Source organism: Lethenteron reissneri, chromosome 66 (genome assembly GCF_015708825.2).
Source record: "Lethenteron reissneri isolate LAM-NWPU_2019-01 chromosome 66, ASM1570882v1, whole genome shotgun sequence".
Classification (NCBI taxonomy): Eukaryota; Metazoa; Chordata; class Hyperoartia; order Petromyzontiformes; family Petromyzontidae; genus Lethenteron; species Lethenteron reissneri.
Window position 1 is genome coordinate 5,757,035 of NC_083844.1, and position 27,086 is coordinate 5,784,120.

The following is a 27,086-nucleotide window of genomic DNA, read 5'->3' on the forward strand; positions in this document are numbered from 1 at the left end:
ATTAACAATGGTAATTGGTTCAAGGATACCGGTCGTTAAGTGATTTGGTCGTTAAGCGAGAATAGGAAATACACGTTAAAATGCTTAATTCGTTCCGATAGCATCGAAAGCTAACTTTTTCACCCCAAAAAGTACCTTATATTTAGAAGATTGATATTAATATATAAATATACATTACAAAACACATGTTAAAATAATTATAGTTAATCAATGCATTAGTTCATATTTCCTGTCCCGACAACAGCCCATTGTTAACAGGGGAATGGTCGGTAAGCTAACAAATTGGGCTCTACGTAGGCCCATAGTTAAGCGATTAGTCGTTAACAGTGGTGGTCGTTAAGAGGGGTTCTACTGTATTCTACTATACATTACACTGCTATACACACTATAAACTACTATACACTACAGTAGAGACTACCCTATACATTACACTACGCACTGGGCTCTATGGAGGCCCATCGTTAAGCTATCAGTCGTTAACAGGGGTGCTTGTTAAGAGGGGTTCTACCGTATATAGATAACGTACTCGGAAGAGACGACGATGGTGAATGGCACAGTCGTTGAGGTCTCAGTCGAAGCGACGTAAAAACTCCCGGCGATCTCCCCCAGCGGCTGGCTCTCCGGCACGGCGATGGAGAGCATGAGGGTGGCCCGCTCGCCATGAGCCAGGCTGAGTGGCGGGGCGCCGTCGTTCTGACGGGAGCCATTCCTGGCAAAGCTCACCAGGTAGAGGAGGTCTCCGCCGGGCAAGGTGATGCTCACTTGCTCGGCCGTGACCTTTCCCGTGTTTGTCACCGACAGCTGAGCAATGACACCAAAAATAAAATGGTATGAAAATGTAATTAAATAAAAATACATCTGAATGTCACACTATGCCTTTGTCACTATCATTTTTATCGCAATTTCAATACAGTGATTTCCCTGTTGGTAAATTGCTTCGATGATTTATAGATTTTTCAATTGTGCTCTTTGGCCGTATCGAAGCTCAAACGACCACAGCAGATTTTACACACATTTTTTTTTCTTAAAGACGGACTGCCTGCCTGAGCTCACGATGCAAAAAAAAATCGTTACCGGCTTAAGTTATAAAAAATAATAAAAATGTATAATGCACATCACATCCTAGGATCCCAATGCATAAAAAGCAGGTAACAAAAAACAGAACCAGGGCCAACTGACAAAAGTAAAGATTGAAGGCCACCTTAAAAAGATGGGTTTAAAAATCAGACTTAAATATATCCACCGGCTCTGATTGCCAGATTTCAAGTGGCAAAGCGTTCCATAGCTTGGGTGCCACGATAACAAAAGCCCAATCACCAAAAGAGCACAACCTAGACCTGGGAGTGCTGAGCAGATGGAGATCAGAATATCTTCAGGACCTTAATAGAATATATCTGGAGTTTGCATCCAGCGGGGATACAGGGCAATGCAAATTAGATGAGTGTACATGGCGCATCATGACTTTGGAATATTTTTGAGGGATGGCAACTGGCTTGGGGAGGCCTTTGCCCAGCGGTGGATTGACCATGGCCGATGATGCAATTCGTCATGCAACAGCATACAGGTATGAGTTGACCTTACCTCTGCTAAGGAAGGCTTCCCTCTGAGCACCCGCATGCTCAGTGACCCCGGTTGAACTTCAATGTTGGGCAGTGAGTATTTGTAGTCGAGGAAAACTGTTGCTGTAGTCTCAGTTCCCAGCTCTGTACGCGCTCTGTTACGCACACAAAACACAAAGTTCCCCACCTATTCCCTGAACAGACTGTTGGGGCAAGTGTTGTTAGTGAGCAGCACCTATGAAGACCGGAATGGCACACGAGGTGGGTGGGTGGTCAACACCACACCCGGCCGCCTTTGCTTCCCCAATGCCGATGTTTACACAATGCAACAGGTACCGATTTGAGGCTGAGATGACCTCAGAGAGGCCCAGGAACCGGTTCAGACAATTGGGCCGCCGGGTCCGTAGTACAGAATGCTAACCACTCCACTACCGCTTCCCACACACACACACGCACGCACACGGATGCACACATGCTTGCCCGCACACCAAAAAAACATAACACAAAGGCATACTGTTGTTGTGTAAAATGGCGAGCGACAATTAACTTGTGATCCGGCAGTCAATCTCCTATCGGCAGGGGTGCAACTATGGATGTGTGGGTGTGTGGCTGTGTGGGTGTATATGTGTAGTGACATCGTGGGATGCCACTGTGCAGTGCCGGCCCGAGAGAGGCACGGCGTGCGGTGTAACGACATCGCGGATACCAGAAGGGTGTGGGTGTAGTACCGGCCCTAGAGGGGCCCGGTGAGCGCTGATTGATAGTGCTAGATGGCACCACGCTTGGCGTATAGTGCCAACCCTACAGGACAGGGTGTGGGAGTGCCAGCCATAGGAATGAGGATACTAAAGGCCATGGCACTCTGGTTGACCCGAGAGGACACATGACCAGTTAAGTCTACAAAGGGGCCCCAAGTGGGGGCTAGGGGGGTCACATGGATGGTTGGGGTCCAGATCCTGCTCGAGGATTCTGGAAGGTGGTCGTGGCCAAGGGAGCAGCCAGCCATGCCGCAGAGAATATAAGCCAGATCCCGAGAGGGTCCAGGGTTGTTGTTGTTCATCCTGAAGAAATTTTCGTCTAAGTTCTACGTTCTCCGTTCAACGAGATACGTCAACCCCACCGTTGGAGAGTCAAGGGTGCGACCACACAAAAACAATTTCTTACTTTTATATAGATAGATAGACTAGCGGTAAGTACCCGGCATTGCCCGGGCGAAAAAGGCAGACACACACATGGACTTAGACACAGACATCGACCCACACACATAGAAACACATCGACTTACACGCACATATGGACTCACACACACAGACATCGACTTTAGACACACACAAATAGACTAACACACACAGATAGACTTACACACACATATCGATTCACACATACATACATAGACTCAACAACAAAAACAACCGCCATTCTCCATTAAGTGGCGGTGATGTAACCACAACGCTTGTGGCAGACTATGTGCACCCGGAGGCTACGTGAAGTGTCGAACGCCCGCTGGCAGGAGGTCACGGGGCAGAGCCAGATGCCACAGGTCGACTGAATGAGACGACTGGCTGATGCAGCACCTGTGCCCCCTACTATTCCAACTTGCTGTGCTTTAGCCACCCGGCGCTCCGCTCGTTGTTGTGAGCGTCGCGTGGAGTGTCCGATGGTACATAGACTCACGCACATTGACCTTCACAAACACTCATATGGACAAAGACACACATATCTTCTAAGACACACACGCTGGGACTTACACACACATGGACCCACACACACACACATCGACTTACAGACACATCGACTCACACACGCATACATAGACTAACACACACACATATGAACTTACACATACATATCGACGCACACACACATTGCTGTACACACAGACTCCCACACAAACATACATGTACTCACACACCTACATAGAGGCACACACACATGGACTCACGCACGTGGACCAAAACACACACACAGAAAAAAACGGACTTACACTGACTCACACACATACAGACACATCGACTTATACAAACACATCGCCGCAGACATGCACATCGACCCACACGCACACATGGACTTAGACGCAGGCATTATTATTGTGAAAAGTTAGTAACTGAATAAAAAAAAGAGTAGTTGTCTACACACGCACACCACGTACACACACATGGACTTACGAACACACACATCGACGGTATGCACTATCACTCCAGCAGTGCACACGGACAGTGGAGATACCTGCTTAAACTACAGCAGTACAAACCGACTGTGGTGGTTCGTGATATCACTACAGCAGTGGCTAGTGACTGTGGTGTAACTTGCTATTAATACAGCAGTGCATCATGTAGTGGTACCAGCTATCAATACAGCAGTGCATACTGACTGTGGTGGTAGCTGGTATGATTACAGCAGTGCATACAGTGGTGGTACCTGAAACTTAATTTGGAGCTTTCGTGACTGCAGGAATTATTCTTTGGTTCTTTTGGTAAAGTCATGTATAAAGATAAAATAATAAATGTAATTAAATACTAGCATACGACGTTTCGATTGCAACACAAGCAATCATCATCAGGTATAAATTAAATAGAAACACAAATCTAGTATACTTAGAAATGTAATGTAATACAACAGAGAGTCGGATAACATAAGTCAACACCGTATCTGTTTGATTACGTTCTTCCTGAGAGAGAGATAAAACACAGAACCAGAAACATATAGACAGAAATATAAGCAGACAGATATCACAGAGATACATAGAGAGCACAAACATAGGAACACAGAGAAACTACGCCTCTGTGTCCAGGCCTTAAATAGAGAGAGGGGGCGGGGGCAGAGAGAGAGGGAGGGGTTAGAGAAATTAGTATGTCAATGAGTAGCACGATGAGTGGTACGGTGCGCGAAAGCTTGAAAAAATTAGGGGGCAGGGAGAGAGACACACTAAATTAAATAACCTAGCAAAAATTTTGAAATGTAATGCAATGCAACACAGAGGGTCGGTCAACACACAACGCATAGCCTGGTTGATTACGTTATTCCAAAGATTGCAAAATTAGAAGTTAAGTGTGAAATTTGAAAAAACACAGACACGAAGGCCGATACACAGGCAGAGAGAGACAACGAAAAAACCCAGCGAGAGAGAGAGAGAGAAAACAAACTTAAAACTTCCCCGTAGAAGTGGTTCAAACTTAATTTGGAGCTTTCGTGACTGGAGGAATTATTCTTTGGTTCTTTCGGTAAAGTCACGTATAAAGATAAAATAATAAATTAAATTAAATACTAGCATACGACGTTTCGATTGCAACACAAGCAATCATCATCAGGTATACATTAAATAGAAACACAAATCTAGTATACTTAGAAATGTAATACAACAGAGAGTCGGATAACATAACAGTCAACACCCTATCTTTTTAACTACAGCAGTGCATAGTGACTGTGGTGGTCCCTGCTATGATTACAGCAGTGCAAAGTGTGGTGGTACTGTACCTGCTTTCCGTACAGCAGTGCATGCATACTGTGGTGTAAGCTGCTATGATTAGACCAGGGCAAGTGACAGTGGTGGTACTTGCTCGCACTACAGTAGTACATGCTGACTATATAGCAGTATATATGGAATGTATAGCACAAAGTAGTAAGCAGACATTGCCGTAGTTGAGGCCTTGTCCCGCGCAGAGCCCCCGGGCTCACCTAAATTTCCCAGCCCGCCGAGGTGTGACCTTGGCAGGCTGCGGGCTGGGCCGGTTCCCCCAGCAACTTGACAATAATGTGATGTAAGTGCTATAAAAATGATATGTAGGGGCTCTTTTGTAGTTTCAGGATGCATTGGGGTATCATTGGGGTGTGGTGGGGAGAAGAGAACATCGCACAGTGAAGAATAAACGTGTTTGGTGTGTTTAAGCTGCATGTGTAAGGCAAAAGAAAATTTGTGGCGATCGTGTGTGCGTTACTAGGGGCAACCCATGTGGGCAGTGCAAAGTGTAATGAGATACAGTGGAACCTCGGTATACGACCGCTTTGGAATACGTCAAATTTGGTATACGTCGTGTTTTTCGAGAAAAAATGTCTTGGGATACAACGTCTTGCTTGGGATACGACGTGCTTGCTAGAACTTGTATGGGTCAGGATGAGTCACCGCCTACAGTACCCGCGTATGCCCCCCGTTCGCGACTGAAACAAAGCGAGAGGGGTGGGGTGGCGTGGGGGAGAGCGGCGGGGGTCGTGGGAAGGAGGGGCGGGGGATGTTGAGGAGAGGGGCGGGGGGCGTCGGGGGCTGCCCCCATTGGAGGGTGGAGCCCCGGGTCGAGGCGCGCGCCACGTGCGGGGTTGAGGCACGCCACGTGACCAGCGCAGCTGGCAGCAGCGCTGGTCACGTGGCTTCTGTATGCATTTTAGTAATTAGTGTCTAAATTATTTCATGCAACCCCATTAATGTATAATATGCCATATAAAATATCATTTATTTTCCTCTGGAACGGATTATTTCCTTCCCCTTTATTTATTATGGGTAAAATTCGTTTGGTATACGTAATTCTCGGTATAAGTCCTACCTTCTGGAACGAATTAACGATGTATACCGAGGTTCCACAGTAAATGCTTATAAGACAAAAGAGTGGGACTTACGTCTTATCTAAAAGCATATAATAGAAAAGTGTGCGACTTACCTTGGGCAATGGCACGTGTGGATTGCTGGTGGTAACTTCGTGGGCGCTGTGTGCGAGTGCAGCTGGCTGCGTTGTAACCCAGCGCGCGACGAAGGAAATAATTAAATAATATGCAAACTAACTTTTAGGTTTAATAAATATAAAAAACACACTAAATAATCTAATTTAAAGGTGACGGACGTGAAAAGGGAATAGTCCTATTCCCACCACGGGACTTAGGGCGTGCAGGCTGGCAATTTTTTTTGTACGTCAAGGCCACCGTTTGAGAGGCAAATCTCTTATAAGAGCATGCGCGCGGAGACTTTTATAGATAAAAACAAAGACACTGTAGGGGGAAAGTGCTGTTAGCGAGCACTTATGAAGACCGGCACGGCACACGAGGGGGCGGGTGAGAGCACTACGCCCGGCCACCTTTGTCTCCCCAGTGGCGATGCTCACACACAACAGAAGTTACTCGTTTGAGGCTGAGTCGACCTAGGGGAAGCCCAGGAGCGGTTGAAAAAATCGTCAACGGTGGTGGCCGTGAGCGGGAATCTAACTTGGGATCGCCGGGTTTGTAGCGCAGCGGGCTAATCAGTACACTACAATGCGTGACGCTTCCACATGCGCGGGTCACATGACAGATTTGACGTCACAGCTCACTTGCCGTGCAAAAAATATATGCATTATTGAGCTCCCCCCACCCCCCCCCAAAAAAACCCACAAAGTGTATTTTAATAATTTTTGCATGGTGTACAGTCTGGAAAGTACCCACATGGCAAATTTCAAGTTTGTTGCATGTCGGGAAGTACGCTGAACATTTTGAACAGACACAATCACAAATTTGCCTTTTACATATATGGAGATATATTGATAATTAATCATCCAAAATAGGTTTTTGAGTTAGGTCGCGATCTAACCCAAAAACCTCTAATATGGATAATATTGGTTGTGAAAGCATACGAGTTACTCAGACTAAAAATAATAAATAGGTTAATAATAGTGGTGGCTGGGAGGCTCGGAGGTCAGTGCTGAGCTAGCACCACTCAGAACCTGGGTTCAAGCCCACGTCCGTAGGGCTACCCTCCAACGAAGATGGTTTTGCATCTCCTGTTAGTGTTCCAAATGGACACTTCACCCGTGAAGTAATGTCTGAGTGTAATTGTGATAACAGGGGACGATGTAATGTGTTAACGTCACTCAAGAATCTATAGAGGATGTTTTTGTGGGTTAGATCGCGTAAATATAAATGTGTGTCGTTAAATCCGCCACCACCCGACATGGCCAATTAGTAAGGTTTGTCGTGTAAACAAAACGTGCCAATTCGTTACGAGTGTAGTCTGGTGAAATACGTTGCGCAAACTGTTGGCCGAGAGCAACCGAGGAAAAACACGTGCGCGTGTGCAACATTAGGTTGCACGGGCAAACCGACACCTAATTTGGGAGAGAAGCTGGTGCAGACCAGGTCGGCCCGGGGTTGCACGCTGACACCGGAGGTGTTGTCAGGGAGACGTGCGATAAGGGGTGTTTGATGGCCTGACAGGCGCCAGCCTATCTGGCCATAAAGAGAAACAAGGAAGGAGCTGGACAATTGTGGGGGGGGGGGGAATATAAGGACGCGCGTGAGAGCGGAAGGGAGTTCCTGTTACTGTGTTCGAGCCTCTGGGTGAGAGCCGCTGTGTGCGAAGCCTTGAATGCGGAGCTGCTGAGAGTGAGAGCTGCTGTGTGCAGGTTAGTGAGGTGTAACGTAGATATGAGTGGGAATTGGTTAACAGAAGTGAACGTATAGACAGCGATAGGAGTGCCTACAACTGGTGCGAGAATAGGCTAATAAAGTGTAATCAGGTGACTTGTTACAACGTGTCAGTCTGAGTGATTTTACAAGACACTACACGAGTACAGCATACCAGTGTGTTGGAGAGTAAACCACTACAACATTTACAATTGGAGTACCGCGAGGTTTCACCAGTAATTACAACAACCAACATCATCAGGCGACAGCCATAGTTGTAGAGAAATCCTCCGCCTGCTTTGGTCTTAAGAACTTACCTTATAACAAAATATGCATTGAAAGCATGGGGAGCATCTATCCAAAGAGAGATGGGCACTGAGCTTCCTGGGCCCAGGGTCTCCAGAAAGTTCGAGCCATTTTGGAACGAGACGTTCGACTTCATATAAGAAAGGTGATCTGGTATCTGTGAAAGGGAAAATTATTGTTGAAACGAAGAATTAAAAAAATCGCATGCACACACGTGTATTCTGCACCACTTTCTAACATTTGCCCTCGAAATAATTCAATTAGCGATATAATAATGCCATTTCGTTATCTTTCAAGTCGCATTATTATGACTTAGGTGTATCCGTTGACCACTTTTTTTTTTATTACAGCAGTCCCTCGGTGAAGTGACATCATCGGGTTCACGGTTGTTCGGGTTAACGTTTCGCCTCCCATAGGGACCCCCATGGTTTCAAGTTAACATTATGAATTGTGATGTAACGGTATTGTGTTTATGTTTATGCATGCGGGTGCCAATTTCGGCCAATCGAGCGCTTGTAAGTGGGGCTGAGCCACGCCCTCGGCCAATCAGAGACGCCTATCTGTGAGCGTTGAGGTCTCGAATTCCTTTGTTTACATTCTTACGTTTTCTGTCTTGGCAGTGGAAAAAGCTCTCTCGTGCAGACTCGGTGATGTTTTACTTATTTTTCAACTTATAGGTGAATTAGATTCACAGTTATTTTGGTTAACAGTAATTATTGTGTAGCAAATTAAAACGTTAACTGACGGATATATTATTGCCACGTTTTGGGAAAACCTGCGGTCAATCAATTTGGCCAAAATTCCACTTGGCAAGTCCTAAACAGCAACGCAAACTTACGCTGCGCCACAGAAATTTACGTTTTTATTTTATTTTAGATCGGATACAGAAGGGGGTGTACAGTAGAACCCTTCTTAACGACCACCCCGATTAATGACTAATCGCTTAACGACGGACCTCCATAGAGCCCAATATGTAGTGTATAGCTTACTGTAATGTATAGTGTAGTCTATATTTGAGTGTGTAGTAGCATAGTGTAGTGTATAGCGGAGTCCAGTGTATAGTAGTGGAGTATCCTAATATATAAACACCCAGGTCTGTCATTCTGTCATTGTGTGACTAACGCGGCACGGATTGGTTGAAGTGTGTCACGTGACCGGGACCAAGCAGCCAACCAGAGGTGCGCTCCTCACAAACAAGTTCCCAAGTACAGCAAAGCCATTCGCGTTCTTTTTAAGTTTTTAAATCGAACTTCACTATTAGCCGTACATCCGATCGTGTCTCAAGACATTAAGTGAATAAGTAGTTGAAGGTGAATTCTTAAAAAAATTAATCTGACAAACAATGAAACTTATATTTTGTAGACGATGGACAGAGACGAAGATCCAGCAACAAAGAGATGATGGCTAAATCTAGAAAGACAGCAGAGATGGATTCACAGACAAAGCCAATAAACTCTCGACAGGATCTGAGAGTTTCTTGACGCCTGCGGCGCCCCCCAACAACCTATTGAGACATATAAGTAAAAATGACGTCATGAACAAGGGATTATAACCTTTAAATGAAGTAGGTCTGTGTCACCGCGCCCTTACAAATTACACACGAATTAATGCAATGAATATCACGTCGCAGTCTGCTTTTCGCTTGCAAGTTTTAGATTTACTGCAATACTCCCATCCTTGGACGAGCAAAAGGCTGGTAGTATATAGAGTAGTATAAAGTGGTGTGCAGTGTATAGTAGAACCCTTCTTAACGACCAATCGCTTCACGAAGGGGCCTCCATAGAGCACAATGTGTTCGCTTACCAATCATTCCCCTGTTAACGGCAGGCTGTTGTAGGTAGAGTAAATATTAATTCATGCATTGATTAACCGTGTTTTTTCTATATTATGTGTTTATAATGTTGTTAGTATCTTTATGCATCAATATCCAATGTTTAAATATTATAAAGTACGTTTAAGGATAACTTTTTTATGCTAGCGGAACGAATTAAGCCTTTAATGTGCATTTTCTATACCTCACTTAACGGCCAACGACCGGTTTTGTGGAACCAATTACCGTTGTTAAGGAGGAGTTTTACTGTACACCAAGTGCGAGAACGGCCCCTTTTGCAGTGATGGAAATCACTGAGCGCACACTAGACTCACCAACAGCGTTTTTTTTTCCAGAGTGAAAATGAAACGCTGCTCTCAAACCAGTGCCCTATCAGAGCAACTGAGATATTCGTGAGATGGGGTGGGGTGTTACTGTGGCCCACTTCTGAGTGAGATGCCTCATGTATACAGGTGGGCTGTACCAAAGAAAGTTATGGGCCGTTACTTGGCCCTGCCGGGGGGCCATTTGGTGGCCCACCACCTACTACGCTCGTAAGGAATCGTCATTGCAAGTGCCCGACGGTGGTGAAATGAAGATAGGTACCTCTAACATTGTTTTTATTGTTAACTATTGTTTTTATTGTTACCAGGTAAGGCCCGCTACTGAGCTGCTATGTGACCTGGCCATCACAATGTCGTGTGTAATTTTACAAGCAGTCAAATGCTCTAAACGCACATTTCTAAATGTGGAGGGAAAAAAGCGGAGGACCCGGATAAAAATCCACGTGACTCCGGGGAGAGAGATACGCAAACTCCGAATATATGGCACGTGTCAGGGTCGGGGTGAACCCACGACCTCCTGCACACCAGGCGATGGAGTTAACATCTCGCACTGATGGGGGGGCTCCAGATAGTTTTTTTGTTTAATGGATAAAGGCGCAGCCCTGCAATTGGCTGGCTCACCACGTACCGGCGAACCAGTTAATATTTCTTACCATGGTGTAATAAGCAGCACACCGAACGTGCAATGGAGAGGTTGCTGGTTCAATGGTGCCCAACTATGTCCACGCTGTAGTGCGAATTGGTACACCGGTTAGTCGATTGACAGGTGGTGGGTGGCGGGGTGAAATGTGGGTACTTCCACCTCTCCAAGACACAAGAATCAGAATCGTGATCTACAATGGACGAATTGGTGACCTCTGAAACTCTTTTTCAAAGATGTCCAGATCTGGCCAGCGTGGCTTGTTGTGTGTTAGTCTGGTGTCACTTCCCTCGCACCTCCGATTAGCATGGTTAGGCTTACGTACGGTGGTGCCAAAGAAGTTCAATGTACGTACATGAAAATCTTTTCAGATGGGTCCACATCTGGCCAGCATGGACGGAGCTGCCAAATACCGCTCTCTACAGGGATTTTCCCTAGAGGCCCCTGCGATAGATGACCCTTTGCACCAGGAGTGGAGTGAGCGAAGGCACTGCTTACCTCCAATGTGATGTTGGACAAGCGTAACGGATGCCAAGTTGACCAAACTGGTAGCGTCAGGCCGCAGTTCCCGGATCTCTCCCCGGGTCTCGCCACTCATGTAGATGCCGCTCGGCTGGAACATCATCCCCAGAACGTCCCAGGACTGCGGTACGGCACCGGTTCGTGCAGCGGGGTGTCTCGCAACCTGGGGGGCGGGGGGGGTGAAACGTTGCATTCCAAGTCGCAAGGAGGCAATTTCACAAGCTAAGAACGCGATCCTAAAATTAAATGAGGTTTTTTAATTGAGGTTGACCGGGTTCCAGGTGGTCACACGAGTGAATGGAAGTGTTGTTTATGCCAATTTTTTTTTTCGGTAATCATTACTTCTTTAACACGTACGCTTTCACGACCAATATAATCCACAACAGAAGTTTTTTGTTGGTAATTACTGGTAAAACGTCACGGTAATCAAACTGTAAATGTTGGAGTGGGTTTACTCTCCAACACACAACCGGTTAGTTAGTGCTGAATTAGCACTTTTGTTTACATGACAACCCTTACCGATTGGCCGTGTCAAGTGGTGGTGGGTTTAACGACACACACATTTATATTTACTCAATCTAACCCAAACCCCTCTATTATGGATCAGCCGTGGATCATCACAAATAAGCCAAAAACACATGCGGATTTTATAGCTCATTTCAAATGGAAAACCCCTGCAATGTGAATGCCTCCCCAGACCCTGTGTGGAGTTATTTGACTATACTTCACCACGCTGGTGAGGGCCGATGTTGATGCGGGAGATGTGGGAGAGGCAGGTGTGGGAGGGGGGTAAAAAGGCATAGAAGCACAGTACAACAATTGATTTTGTAACACTACTTTCTCCCAACTACTGTGGTGAGCAGGCATTTTCTGTCACTGCGCCATTGTTGTGGAATTCTTTACCGTGGGAAATTCGTTCATCTGATAATGTGGACACTTTTACGTCTTGTCTTAATAACACATCTTATTAAGTCAGTTTATTCTATTTAACTTCTCCTTCTCTCTTGACGTTATTCTTACAAGGTGCCTTGAGACATTAGTAAAAGGTGCCTTACAGATCAAACGTAAATTGTTATTATGACCGATTCATAAAGCCTGTTTTCGCTCGGCAAAAGTTTTCAATAAATAATATAATGAACCTGATTTGATTTTTTTACAATTTGTATCGACGACCAGAGACCAACTACTCCAAAAATTGGTATTTTTCCGCAAATTTTTTTTACAACTTGATTAAACAACTTATATTTAAAGACGTATCTATCGGAAAACACTGAATTTAAAGAAAATGAATCAACTTAACTCTATGAGGGAAAGCTCATCTATATTTTACCATTTTAGAATTATTCAGATTTGAACATCATAAAATGTAGATGTTTTCGTTCAAAAACAGCTTAGAATCCGAAATCTCAAAAACAATATAAAATGGAACAATGGTTCCCATTTTAATTGTATTTGCTCTTTAACGCCCTATCAAACGAAAAAAATGCAATGTAATTTTTTCAATGGTTTCTGAATGACATTAAAAAAACATGTTTACGGGGCACGTGAAATCTAGATTTGGGGGCTGTAAAATGAAAAATCTAGGATTTTCAGATTTTTTTGCTGTTGTTTGCATCCTAAAAGCTACCTATGTACTGTACCTGTGGCAGTGAGAGCGATAGGTTTGGGGGCAGGGTGTCTCCTGATTGGGGAGGGGTTCGGATTGACACGAGCATGATGGATTGGACTCATTTACACGCGCCGCGCTAACCCATTAAGAGAACAAAGGGACGTGACTTGAGACCACGCCGACCACAATGAAACTCCACCTTGTTCACGGCAAGAGAGTCGGTCGTGTCGGTGTGTCATTCCAGCGACCATTGTCTTGGAGCCAGGAGTGTTTATGACAACAACTTGCAGGCCTGTGAGCGCGATCGACTGGGGTTCTGCTCTTGACTGCTGGGCTGTTTGCCAGTGTCACTCCAGCAACCCTCGTCTCTGAGTCAGGAGTGGATCGTCACAGAGGACCACCTGCTGCTGCCGTCAAAGTGGCCCTCTGCAAATGCTGGGGACTGCGGGGCATTGGTAGCTGGGACACTTGCGGGGAAGAGGGGAGGTGACCACCAGAGGGCTTGTGAGGTTGTCCCTGGAACGTTTTTGTTTAATCTGTTCCAGAACTGGGGAACACTTCATTGGGACCCTGGATGGTTGCTCCACAGCTGTCTCCCGTCAGCGTTCGTGTTTGAGGAGATCCGTGAAAGCTGGCATTGTCGGGTTGTTGTCTGCTTGTATTGTTTGTTGTTGCTGTAATGAAGGTGATTTGGGCTGCTATAATGGCTGGTGATATTTCCACTCCCCTGGAGAAGTAGCAAACTTGTTGAATTCAAAATAAACACCATTATTTTGCTGTATACTGGCCGTGATCCTTGTTATACTCCACAAATGGTCAGCGAGGGCGTCACGTGAAACAGTGGTCCCACCACATACTAAAGCACAGCAGTGCGAGTACTGAGAGCACCGTTACAGTACCAAATTTCTGTATTTTACCCTGTCGAGAAGTACTCTAGAGGTTTTTGAGACACAGATTAAGGTCTTTATTTATATAGATTATTACTGGTTAGCGCCACTGTACTCTATCACATGGCCATCTGGAACGTTCCCTCCCGATATTAGGAAGACACTGGGAGCTATGCACTTTTGCAGAATCAAGATTGGCAAACTAATTTCTTTAGAACTGCTGCTTTTTGTTGTGTTTAGTTTGTGATCCTTCCCCCCGGTGCCTCAGGTTAGCGTGGTTGGCTTCGTATGGTGCGAAATAAGTTCAACATACTGTACATATAAAGTGATTTTCTGCTCAAATGAGAATTGAGGCGGTGTCAACTGTCTAGACTGCAGTGGTTCTCAACCAGGGGTATGTGGATCCCTGGGGATACGTGGCAATGTCCCAGGGGGTACGCGAGGTGATTTATAAATGTGTGAAATTATATATTATACACCAGAGTCATTGATTAATAATCATGTTGCATGAATCTGCCGACATAAAAACTACAATAACATTTAAATCCATACGGTAACCTAGAACGATATAAAAGACCTTTCTAAAAACTTACTGATCGTAACCAATGTTGGTTTCTAAGAGTAACTAGCAAGCGTGAGCAAATTGCAGTCGCGCGTGCAGCACGTCCGTTGAAATTTGTTTTAATCATGGTGGCTGGGCAGATGTATTTCTGGCTGCCCATTCGAGTACAATCCAAGGCCAAATCCCGCTCAGCTTCCTCAATCTGATGAGATCGGGGTGCATTCTGGGCGATTTGGTTATATCCATATCGTGGTTGACGGAAATTATTAGTGGAATTGATACATCATGCGAGTTATTTATTGCTGGGCAAGTGACAGTAAAAAAAAAAACTTACCGCTTGAAAATGTCCTTTTTCATACGAGGTCGGATAAAATATCACCGCAAAATGGGTGCGATTTTTGCTGAGCGTCACACTCTCAATAGGTCCTCGTGAAATCTTGATGGACAATGCTGTGGCAGAACATCACGGAATCTTAGTTGTGATAAAACGGCAAAATGCAATGCACCATGGTGGAGGCATGGGGGGATGCACCGTGTGTACAGGCGTCTCTCGATTGACGAAAGGGAATCTTATATTTCAAAGGAATTTATATAGCGCCTTATCTAAGGCACTTTGCACATAATTAACAACGGTACATATGGATGTGATGGTGGAGATGAGGTGAATGAAATAGATGAGGAAGCAATGGGGGCAAATCTGTGATGCTGCGTGAATTTGGTGAAAGGTGAAATTGATGGCGGTAAATGATTAGTGAATTGAATGAATTGGAGTTAATGAGTGAAAGCCGTATAAAAAAATATTAAGAGGGAAAAGTAACGGTGGTGGCGGTTGCGAGGAGGAGATTGAGGGGGTCATGGAGTGAGCTAGGGAAACAATAAGTGTGAGTTTATGAGTGGGGAGCATAAACCATGCCAGCCGTTTCTGCAAACAAAATTTCGTCACAAACGGATTTTACCATTCAATTGATCTGAAAGAAAAATCAGGGATCATCATCGCAATCCACTGCTGGATGAAGGCCGCCCAAAAGCTACGGCCTTTCTCTCGCAATCTCGCAATGTAACAATTTGCCTACAAAACTTGCAAGCCAATATCGTCACTTCCTTCGCTCAGTGGACATCATCGCTCCCTTTGTGAACGCCTTCTCGCGGCATCTCGCCGCCCAAGCACAACTTTATCAACCACCAACCCGGTGTGCCTGGATTCCAATTAACGACGTCAATTTCGCCAAGACGACAATATTGCGTTCAAGGTGTAATGCGGTTGTAAACGGCCCTTCTGAGGTGCCGTCAGGGGGGGAGGAGTTAGGTCACGTGGGGGGCAGAGGGGTTGAGTATAGAAGGAGGGGAACCGGAAGAGCAAGAGGAGTGACGGGGAACCAGGAACAGAGGAAGGCCACGAAGGGCGAAGCAGGGTGTGGCGAGATCGTCACGAACACGGGGGGAGCGAGGATCGGCACCGTTGGCCAGCGGTGACCGACCCGAAGCAGCGAGGAGGCTGCAGTCAGCAGCGGGGCTGCACAGAGAGAGTGGGCAGCGGGTCTGCATACAGTGACAGCCAGAGGGTCTGCACATAGGGGTAGCAGCGGGAGTCTGCATAGGGGTAGCAGCGAGTCTGCAGGGAGGAGGTTACAGTAGATGAAGCAGAGAGTCAGAGGGGAGAGGAAGCTATAATAGCAGTGAATAGCCGGGGGCTACAAATACAGGAGTTATAACAGAGTGCCGTGTGGGTAAAGACGTGAACCTGAATAAAGACACGAAGACAGAAAGAAGTGTTCGAGTCCTTTTATTACACTGGAGTCAGAAGTGAAACGGCATGGCGAAACATCTGAGGAAGAAGAATATCCCATCTCCGGCGTCGGCTTCATCATCGGACGACGACGATCTTCCTCCTGAGGTCGGCTTCACTTCGGCGGAGGGAGAGATCCGTGAGGGCCCGGGTGTGGAGGAGGTTGCCGCTGCGTCCGACCCATCTGCGTTGAAGGACGAAGATTTAAGATGGACCCGGATGGCGGAGTAACTGGCGACCCTAAAAACCGTCATCACGGAGTTGTGTGACCTTGTCACGCCAAGGGCGGCGTTGGAAGGTGATGGTGGTGATCGGCAGGAGCCCGGGTCGTCTTCGATGGCGCCGCCATCGGCCACGCGGCGTGAAGACGCCATCTTGGGCGTGGCGCACCACGGAAGGCGGGAAGCCGCCATTTTGGGGCCGCCACGAGGATCGTCCGCCATCTTGGCGACACCGCGTTGCGACGCCTTGCTGAACTTGCCGCCGGAAGAGTCGGTGACGGACGGAAGCAAGCCAAGGAGCCGCAGTCGTCACCTTACAACTGTTAAGGAGTTCTCCATCGGGGGCGATTGGAGTGCGTTCGCTTGTCGATTTTTGGCGGCGGTACGAACGGCAAGGTGGACGGACGCCGAGGCGCTGGAGGTGCTTCCGACTCTCCTTGACGATGAGTCTGTTCGTTTTTTTCGCTCTATAAAAGCTGCGAAGAAGAAAACATTGCGTGGAGTGTTCGACGAAATGGCAGACGCGTACGAGCCACCGGATGACGCCCATCGCCGCTTCGTGCAGCGGCAACGCGCACCGGAGGAGTCGCCTGTAGCGTACAGGGGCGCCGTGCTGGAACTCGCGATGGCCGCTTACCCGGAGACGGAGCCTGACCTGCTGGAACCTCTCATCTTGGGGAAGATGTTGGAGTTATCCCGGGATCTGGGCATTCCTATGCCGGCGTGCGGTCACGAGAAACTCACGTCCCGGACCGTGGCCAAGTGTTTGGACGCCCAGTTCAATCTCCGCCGCTGGAAACAAGTCACGGCGTGGACGGGCGGTCCTGTCGTCGATGGGGGGGCCGTAGGGTGGGACCCTACAAAGGCCGTGTACGTGCCGGATGCGACCGGCCCAAAGGAGCTGTCGGCCGCCTCCACTCCGTGGCCGGCTCGAAGCGGGCCGGGGCCGCGGGCTCCGCCGCCGGCGCGGCCACGTCGGGACGGGGGGCCTGCTGCGCGCCGACCCGACGTCGACTGTTTCCGCTGCGGCCGTCGGGGCCACTATGCCAGGGACTGCTGGGCCCGGGTTCCGGGGCCGCCCCAGCAGGAGGCCTCGATCGCGGACGCCCCAAAGAAAGACCCTCCGGCACAGGCAAGTCGGTGCGCACCAGACACCCGGTAAGGCCTGACACCTCACTCATCGCCGTTGTTGTGCGACGCGGATGTTCTAAAATATGGGGGGCCAGTATCTGCGCCTTGTCGCTCGATAACGCAGTGGCGTAAGTTGGCTCGGCGGGTTGTCGCGGCCGCTACAGGTTCGTCCACTGTACCGGGGTCGATCCAAGGGGTGGACGTGCGTATTTTGGTGGATTCCGGGGCGTCCGCGACCATTATTTCGGATGTCATATTCCATCTTTTGAACATCCCACCGGGGGCCGTGAGGCCGGCTTACGCTTCCTGCATCGCTGCGAACAGGGGTAGTATGGGCATCGTGGGACAGGTGGACGCTAATATTTCTATCGGGGGGGTCTCGGCCTCGGGCGTTGTGTTAATTTCGAGGTCCCTGGCGGTTCCTTGCTTGTTGGGCACGGATTTTTTGGCTAAGATGCCCATTCTAATTAGAATCAATGAAAATTGCATTGAACTACCAGGGGGCCGCAAATTGGCGTTTTTACAGTCCACCTGGGGGCGACCGGCTCCGGTTGCCCAGGTGCAGGCGTTATCGGAAGTTTCAGTTGATATTCCACCTGGCTCGCAGATGCTCATTCCCCTACGATACCGGAAGCCGGTTCCGGGTCGGCAGGGTGCTTGTGGAATTTTGCTGTCGCCGTCTGCCGCTGTTACGGGCGGATTGGCACTGGTGGGGGCGCAAACCATTGTCCATCCGGATCAACGCCCGTTTTTGCAGGTGTTAAATGCGAGTTCTGAAAGCGTGTGTGTGCCGGCTGGTACCGTTGTGGCACACGCCACTACGGCGTTTACGGCTCAGAGTGACATTCCGGACGGGGGGCTGGTGGGTGGTGTTTCACACGACGGAGGGGTGGACGATCGTTGGATCGCCGAACTATGTGCGGAAAATTCGGCCCTTTCCGCTGAGCAGCGTTGTGCGATTCATAAATTATTAGCGAGCTATTCCGATGTGTTTAGCTCGGACGATTTGGACTTGGGACGCACCTCGCTGCTCTCTCATCACATCGAAACGGGGGACGCGGCCCCTATCCGCTTGAACTCGCGTCGGATGAGTCCGGCTGAGCGTGAGCACGTTCGAGGGGCAGTGGAAGACATGTTGAAAGCGGATATTATATCTCCGTCTAATAGCCCGTGGGGCGCGCCTGTCGTGTTGGTTAAAAAGAAAGATGGTAAATTACGATTTTGTGTGGATTTTCAGAAGTTAAATAAAGTGTCGGTGGCAGATGCGTATCCCCTGCCGCGTATGGACGATTCTCTCGACGCCTTGTCAGGGGCTAAGTTTTTTTCAACGCTAGATCTTTCTTCGGGCTTCTGGCAGCTTCCCCTTGACGAGCCCTCGCGGGAAAAGACAGCGTTCCGTACGCCGCAGGGGTTGTTCCAATTTAACTGTCTGCCGATGGGGTTGAATGCAGCCCCTGCCACCTTTCAGAGATTGATGGAGTTGGTATTGACGGGGTTGCAGTGGGAGACATGTCTCATTTATTTAGATGATATTATTGTCTTCAGCCGCACATTTGATGAGCATTTATTGCGGTTGGAGGCCGTTTTTGCCAGAATGCGTTCTGCTAATTTGAAATTCAAGCCTAAGAAATGTCATCTACTGCAACGTTCCGTTCGATACTTGGGACATATTGTTAGTGCGGACGGGGTGGCCACGGATCCAGAGAAAACTGCGTGTGTCCGGGATTGGGCAACCCCCGCCACGGTGGGTGATGTGCGTCGGTTTTTGGGGTTCGCCTCATATTACCGGAGGTTTGTTCCGAATTTCGCTACTATCGCCAGGCCTTTGCATCTCCTTACTGGGAAGGGGCACAAATTTGTGTGGGGACCGCCGGAGGAGGCGGCGTTTCGGAGCCTGCGCGATCTACTGGCTACTGCGCCGACGTTGGATTATCCGGATTTTGAACATCCCTTCATTCTGGATACTGATGCGAGTGACACCGGGATTGGGGCGGTGTTGTCCCAGTCAAAAGGTGGTGTTGAGCGTGTGGTGGCGTACGAGAGTCGGGTTTTGTCTCCCGCGGAAACTCGTTACTGCGTCACTCGCAGGGAACTTTTGGCTATTGTGTATTTTCTCCGCCAATTTCGACCGTATCTGTACGGTCGGTCGTTTATTGTCCGAACGGACCATGCGGCCTTGCAGTACGCTCTTAAGATGGACCAGCCATCCGGACAATTGGCGAGATGGCTGGACACGTTGCAAGAATTCTCCTTCCAAATTCACCATCGGAAGGGTGTGCGTCACGCTAACGCGGACGCACTGTCCAGGTTGCCGCAACAATCCCCTTGTGCGTGTGCGTCGGGGACGCATAGGTGTGGACCGGCTCAGCCCCCCCCTCAGCCTGTCGCGCGGGCAGTGGATGTTCTCGAACCTCCGCTTACACCGGGACCGGTTGAAGGGGGACCGGCTGACGGGATTTTGCGTCTTCCAAGGTCTGTGTGGATTCGGGAGCAAATGTTGGACGATTCTTTGGTGTCGTTACGGAATCGAACGGAGAGGGCGGGTAAGGAAGTCGGTGCGGGTGGTAATTCGGAAACTGCTCTCCGAGATGGGTTACTGATGTGGAGGGAAGGGATACAGGAACACTGGCGTCTCGTTGTGCCCGCGTCATTGCGCTATGAGCTGATTAGATCTTTGCACTGTGACACACTTTTACACCTGGGGGTGCAGAAAACCCTATTGACGCTGCAACGAGACTATTATTGGCACGGCATGACGACGGATGTCGTCGGTCACGTTCGCGCGTGTCCCGATTGTGCCCGCCGTAAGCCGCCTAAACATCCATATGTTCCGCCGATACAATCGATTAAAGTATCTCGGGTTAATGAGCTGGTGGCGTTAGATATTTTGGGACCCTTTCCGCCATCAGCTAAAGGGAATAAGTATTTACTGGTGGGGGTGGAGTACCTCTCTCGCTGGCCGATGGCCTGGCCCTTGCCTGACCAGTCAGCGGCGTCTTTCACTGACGCCTTTCTATTTGGGTATGTAATGGACAAAGGGGCTCCGGAGAGGCTCCTTACGGATCAGGGACGTAACTTTTCGTCTAAATTGTTGGGGGAGGTGTGTGCGGCTCTTGGAACTAAAAAGATACGGACGTCCCCCTACCACCCGCAAACGGATGGTATGGTGGAACGGTTGAATCGGACTCTGTCCGCCATGCTGTGCCATACAGTCGGGGAAAACCAATCTGATTGGGATTTGCATATCCCTGGGGTGCTTTCGGCGTATCGCATGACGCCGCACGCGGCTACTGGATACTCGCCGTTTTTCCTTATGTACGGCCGTGAGAACGTGCCGCCGATTCATGACCAGTTGGGAACCGGTGCGAGGGGGCCTGTTAAGCCTCTTCCTGAGTATATTAAGGACAACGTTCGGCGTGTCGCTGAGGCGAGGGAAAATGCCCGCATGGCTACTGCCAAGGCTCAGGCCAGGAATGAGCGGTGTGCCCGACGTTCAAAGGGGGAGTGTCCCTGGAAAAAGGGGGACCTGGCCTGGCTTCATTGCCCACAGGTGCGGCCAGGTACATCTCCTAAATTACATCGACCTTGGCAGGGTCCGGTCCGCCTCATTGAGGTTCCCAACCCACAGTCGGCGCGTGTTCAGGTTGGTGCACGGCGTTGGTTCGTGCACACGTCCCGGTTGAAGCCATACATTGCCCCACGGCCGGATGCGTCATCTCCCGAAGTTGCCTTGCCGGGGTCTGTTGCTGCCGACTCGCCCTTGCCTGTGTCTGCTGACCTTGCGAGAGCGCCTGTCGTACCCTTCACAGACAAGCCGGCCGTGACACCGCAGGGAGGAGGACCTTCCGCTTGTGGGACGCCGACCGGAGCCGCAGAACCCACGGGACCTGCAGCTCTTCCTATCCCTCCGCGGACGCGAGTACGGGATGTTTCTGGACGCGAGCGGGACAGTGGCGGGCCTCCAATGGCGACGGAAGAACTTGCGCCCGTCGCCCCTAAAACCCTTCCACGTTCCCGCTCGGCGGGTGGGTCGCCGACTGTCCGGGACAGCCCGGCTACCCGTACTCGCTCGAAATCCCTCACGTTTCGTTAGATTGTGTTGTGTTGTGTTATTGTTATAATGTTCTTCAATGCTTCGTGTCTTTTTGCGTGTTGGCCCTTTACACCCGCATTGCTTTTCAGGTTGCAATTCAGCCGAGGTCGGCTGGATTTTCTTTAGGGGGGAGGGTGATGTAATGCGGTTGTAAACGGCCCTTCTGAGGTGCCGTCAGGGGGGGAGGAGTTAGGTCACGTGGGGGGCAGAGGGGTTGAGTATAGAAGGAGGGGAACCGGAAGAGCAAGAGGAGTGACGGGGAACCAGGAACAGAGGAAGGCCACGAAGGGCGAAGCAGGGTGTGGCGAGATCGTCACGAACACGGGGGGAGCGAGGATCGGCACCGTTGGCCAGCGGTGACCGACCCGAAGCAGCGAGGAGGCTGCAGTCAGCAGCGGGGCTGCACAGAGAGAGTGGGCAGCGGGTCTGCATACAGTGACAGCCAGAGGGTCTGCACATAGGGGTAGCAGCGGGAGTCTGCATAGGGGTAGCAGCGAGTCTGCAGGGAGGAGGTTACAGTAGATGAAGCAGAGAGTCAGAGGGGAGAGGAAGCTATAATAGCAGTGAATAGCCGGGGGCTACAAATACAGGAGTTATAACAGAGTGCCGTGTGGGTAAAGACGTGAACCTGAATAAAGACACGAAGACAGAAAGAAGTGTTCGAGTCCTTTTATTACAAAGGTAACACCACCGGTAGTGGTGCCACGAGAATTCGGTCGTCTTCCAAACCCCCTTGTGGCAAGAAGACGTTTGGCATTTAGCTCCGGAAAATATTGTCAAAGATTATTTGTCTTATTTTGCCTGCTATAAATGTCCAAATGGTGGGGCCACTTTGTTGAGCTATCATTTGTTGTAGCCAGGTCGCTTTTGAGAAATAAGTTAATTCCTCGGTGGGCTTTGCCTGGTAGGATGGGGATGGTTTAGTGTTGTATTTGTGTACCTTTCTTGTACTTTTCACTACTACCTTGTGTTTGTACTGTTTGTTATTGTAACGTTTTTACCCCGTGCTCCTACTGGCCATCTGTGAAACAGAGCTTTATAGCTCATCGGATTTCTCCAGTATAAATAAATATTCGGATTCTGATTCAAAGTAAAATATATATACACATGAAAAAATAATAGGTTCGTATATCCTTTTTAGGCAATAATTCAGGATTTGTAAACATGTTAAAAACACAAAATAAGATATATTTTTCAGGGCATCATCGGGGGTCGCGGCCCAGCCCGCAGCCTGGCAATGTCTCACCTCCTCCGGCTTGCCAATCTTGGCGAGGCTGCGGGCTCTGCACGGGACGAGGCGTCACCACGCCAATGTCAAGTACAATTTTATTGCATCCGAAGTTTATTGTTTACTATTATTAAACAAATAAGTTTGCAAATATTGCAATGATAATGTTTGTGTGCACATAACAACTCTGCTTCATTTTTTACTATTATGAAACTAATAAGTTGCCTAATATTACAAATATGTTCGTCTGCAGAAACTACACGTGTGTCCCTAAAGTCCATGTCAGTGTGTGTGTGAGTCCATGTGTTTGTGTGCGTGTAAGTCGATGGGTTTATATGTGTGGGTCCATGTCTGTGTGTAAGTCCATGTGTCTGTCTTTTTGAAGCGGACAACGCCCCCTGTGTGTGTATATATATACACACACACACACGGGGTGACGTCACCGCCACTTAGTGGCGAATGGCGGTTGTTGTATATATACGTACAAGCGTTTGTGTGTCAGTCCATTTGTGTGCGTATCAGTCGCTGTGTGTGTGTTAGTCCACATGTGTGTGTAAGTCCATAAGTGTGTTTCACTCGATGTGTGTGTCTAAGTGAATGCGTGTGTGTGAGTCGATGTGTGTGCATGGCTCCATCTGAGTGTGTACGCCAATGTGCGTTTGTGTGTCTGTGTGTCAGTTGATGTGTGTGTGTTAATCCATGTGTGTATCTAAAGTAGATGTCTGTGTGTCACAGTCCATATGTCCGTGTGTGTAGGGCATTGTGTGTGTCAGTCTATGTATGTGTGTAAGTCCATGTGTGTGTGTCTTAGTCGATATGTGTGTGTGTAAGTACATGTCAATGTGTGTGCGAGTCCACGTATGTCTGTGTGTGAGTCGATGTGAGTCGATGTGTGTGTGAGTCGCTGTATGTGTGTACGTCAATGTGTGTAACTCCATGTGTGTGTATCTAAAGTGCACGTCTATGCGTGTGTGAGTCCATATGTGTTAGTGCGTGCGAGTCGATATGTCTGTGTGTGTCAGACCATGGCCGTCTGTGTTAGTCGCTTTGTGTCCATTTCTTTGCGTGTCTGTAGGTCCATGTGTGCGTGTGAGTGAATGTATGTGCTTTATTGACCTGCTCAAGGCCTATGATACCATCAGTAGGCCTGGCCTTTGGGTTGTTATTCATGCTTTCAGAGTCCCTCAAACTTTGCTCACGATACTTAAGGACCTTCATGATGGCGAGCGGCCCCGCGTCAAACTACATGGCCGTCAGTCAGAGTCATTCCCTCTACGCCTTGGGGTGTGACCGGGATGTCCTCTGGCTCCACATTATTTAACATATCTTTTGACCACGTAGTTCATGAAGCCTTCAATGGCTGTACCCGAGGAATTACCATATGGTGCAGATACAATGGGAGGCTGATCGATGCCCGGGTGCGATCAAGGGATGCCTCCCTATTGCTCAACCATGTTATGTATGCCGATGCTCTGGTGATTGCTACTCACTGCTGCTGAACCTGGAGCTTGCCACTAAGAGGTGGGGCGTTACCATCAGCCCCACCAAAACTCAGCACCTGCCTGGGTATTTTGTACATCGAACAAACCACCCCCACAACTCACAATTGGTGATGCGGCAGTTGTGGAGAGATTGCCGAGATTCCCATACCTGGCCAGTGTGCTCATGACCGGCTCCGGTTTAACAGCAGAGGTCTCACTCCAAATCAGTCGAGCGCCATTATATTTTTATCGGCTGCGTTATGCTGTGTGGAAGCTACCTGGTCTCTCGCTCCGCATGAAGCTCCAGGTCTTCTCGGCCACGGTAATTCCCTCCATTCTCTACGCTTGTGAAGCGTGCACCCCCCTAATGGAACATCTTTGCCGGTGAGAAACATTTAGGCTGGCCTGCTAACGATCCATCCTGGGTTTAACCATATATGTGTGTGTGTGCGTCTAAGTCGATGTGTTTCTATGTGTGTGGGTCTATGTCTGTGTGTAAGTTAGTGTGTGTGTCTGCCTTTTTCGCCCGAGCAACGCCGGGTACTTATCGCGAGTATAAACTAAATGTGTCACGCTACTTACCTGCAGTTGCAGACGGGGTCCACAAGGGGAAATACCTCGGACCGGGATAGGGGCCGCGAGATTCCCCAGCTCCGAGGCAAGGGGGGGCTGCGGGGTGTGCTGGGATCTCCCAGGACCCCCTTGGAACCCTCTGGAAGGGAGGCGTGGCTGGGAACGCCTCCAGAGCTGTATAAAAGCCGGACCTCTGGATGGCTCGGGGCAGCCAGTTGAAGACTGAAGACCAGATAGCCAGGACCCTGGGACTCCCCTGACCCGTCGTCCTTGTAAGGGCTGGGTCTGAGTGGGCCAGTGGTGTGACCCTTGAACCCTCGGGGCCTGACGTCCTTGTAAGGGCCGGGACCGAGCGGCCCAGGGGTCGGGACCTGTACCTTGGCTTGGTCAGGTCAGAATAGCCTCCCCTAGGTCACCCTTAGCCAGAGGACCCAGAGACCGTAGCCCCAGTAGTAGGACACGTCAGTCCGGAGGCGGCACCTCCTTAGGTCGCGGGTAAAGGGGCCGTTACCCCTTCAGGTGTTAGGGTTCGCTACGTGCTGTAGCGTAGCCATTGTAAATAAAGATGTTGCCTCTAACCGTCTGTCTCCACTCTCGTGAAAACCCACACTACACAAATATCAGAACACTTATAGTTCGGGTTGAGCCAGTTATACATACAATATGTCCCGTAGATATACCTACATTATACGGTTGTATTTGTACTATTTATTATCTTTGTACTGTTTGACAAAATGGTAAAACCTATTCTTATTAAAACAAATTATTTTAAACTTTCGTGGCTGCAGGAATTCATATTCTTGGTTCTTTCGATAAAGTCACGTAGATATAAAATAAAAATAATAAAATAAAAATATAAGCAAAAAACCCACGACGTTTCGATCGCAACACAAGAGGTCTTCATCACCGCCTGATGAAGACCGCTTGTGTTGTGATCGAAATGTCATGGGTGTTTTTTGCTTTTATTTTTCATAGATTGTTTAATTTAATTTAAAAACATTTCTACGTGACTTTACCAAAAGAACCAATACTACACTTTTTTATTTTTTCACACTTTTACTACTGGCAAAAAGGTCCTATATTCAAGATTTTAAAAATGATGTCTCTAATATAATATTCTAAAATCTGCTTTCCTCTTTATGTCTGTCAATGTATTTTTATTATTAATCATATTTTTGATCCATGTCACAGCAGGTGTGTATAAACTGAACTAAAAACATTTTGTTTTATTTTACCAGTTAAAACAAACCGAGCTATTTAGCTATTTTTCAGAAATTTATAGCAGTCAAATACTCTTAACGCATATTTCTAAGTGTGGAGGGGAAAACTGGAGGACCCGGAGAAAAATCCACGTGACCACGGGGAGAACATGAAAACTCCAAATATACAACAGTGGGGAGTGGTGGTACAGCGGTTAGCGCGCTGCGCTATGAACCAGGAAACCCAAGTTTGATTCCTGCTCATGGCCACCAACACCAGTGACAGTGATTATCTGAACCAGTGCTGTGCCTCCCCTAGGTCGACTCAGCCTCAAGTGAATACCTGGAGCGATGTGCAGTTAAACATCGGCACTGGGGAGACTAAGGTGGTCGGGCGAGGTGGCTGGCCAACCACCCCCTCGTGGGCCACAATGCCGGCCTTCATAAGTGCTACTCGCAAACAGCACTTGCTCCTACAGTATTTTAAGGCTAGAGAGGGTGGGGGGGATCTTTGCATAAACAACAACGGAGGCAGCGGCAAAACGCAAGCTGACGGATGTTCACTCACTCCACGGCGATGGGAACCTGCGCTCCTCCTCCTGCGACGCCCTCCCGGTATGCCACAAACCCCGACAGCAGGACCCGCGTGGGGGCGGAGAAAACCGTGGGAGACACCGGGTACAGCTGGGCAGTGTATGACGGCTCCACGGTCAAGTGCCAACTGAATAACGGACAGAGAAATGTGTCAGTCTTAACGCTTTTGCTCTTTTCTCTCT

General features: G+C 48.6%; 2 protein-coding genes across 2 annotated transcripts in view; both read right to left on the reverse strand.

Annotated features, from left to right (window-relative positions):
* LOC133359835 (uncharacterized) overlaps nucleotides 1–11,658 on the reverse strand; it is a 51,094-nt gene extending 39,436 nt beyond the window's left edge. Inside the window, exons 1-4 of the mRNA XM_061578381.1 lie at nucleotides 11,517–11,658; nucleotides 8,236–8,381; nucleotides 1,582–1,714; nucleotides 527–801 (exon numbers count right to left, since the gene is read on the reverse strand). Coding sequence (XP_061434365.1) covers nucleotides 527–801; nucleotides 1,582–1,714; nucleotides 8,236–8,360 — 533 coding nt within the window. The 5' untranslated portion in view covers nucleotides 8,361–8,381; nucleotides 11,517–11,658. The remainder of the gene's footprint in view (nucleotides 1–526; nucleotides 802–1,581; nucleotides 1,715–8,235; nucleotides 8,382–11,516) is intronic.
* The window catches only part of LOC133359837 (uncharacterized), a 145,523-nt gene continuing 130,008 nt past the window's right edge, over nucleotides 11,572–27,086 (reverse strand). The window contains exons 34-36 of the mRNA XM_061578387.1: nucleotides 26,879–27,031; nucleotides 14,933–15,048; nucleotides 11,572–11,703 (exon numbers count right to left, since the gene is read on the reverse strand). Coding sequence (XP_061434371.1) covers nucleotides 15,015–15,048; nucleotides 26,879–27,031 — 187 coding nt within the window. The 3' untranslated portion in view covers nucleotides 11,572–11,703; nucleotides 14,933–15,014. The remainder of the gene's footprint in view (nucleotides 11,704–14,932; nucleotides 15,049–26,878; nucleotides 27,032–27,086) is intronic.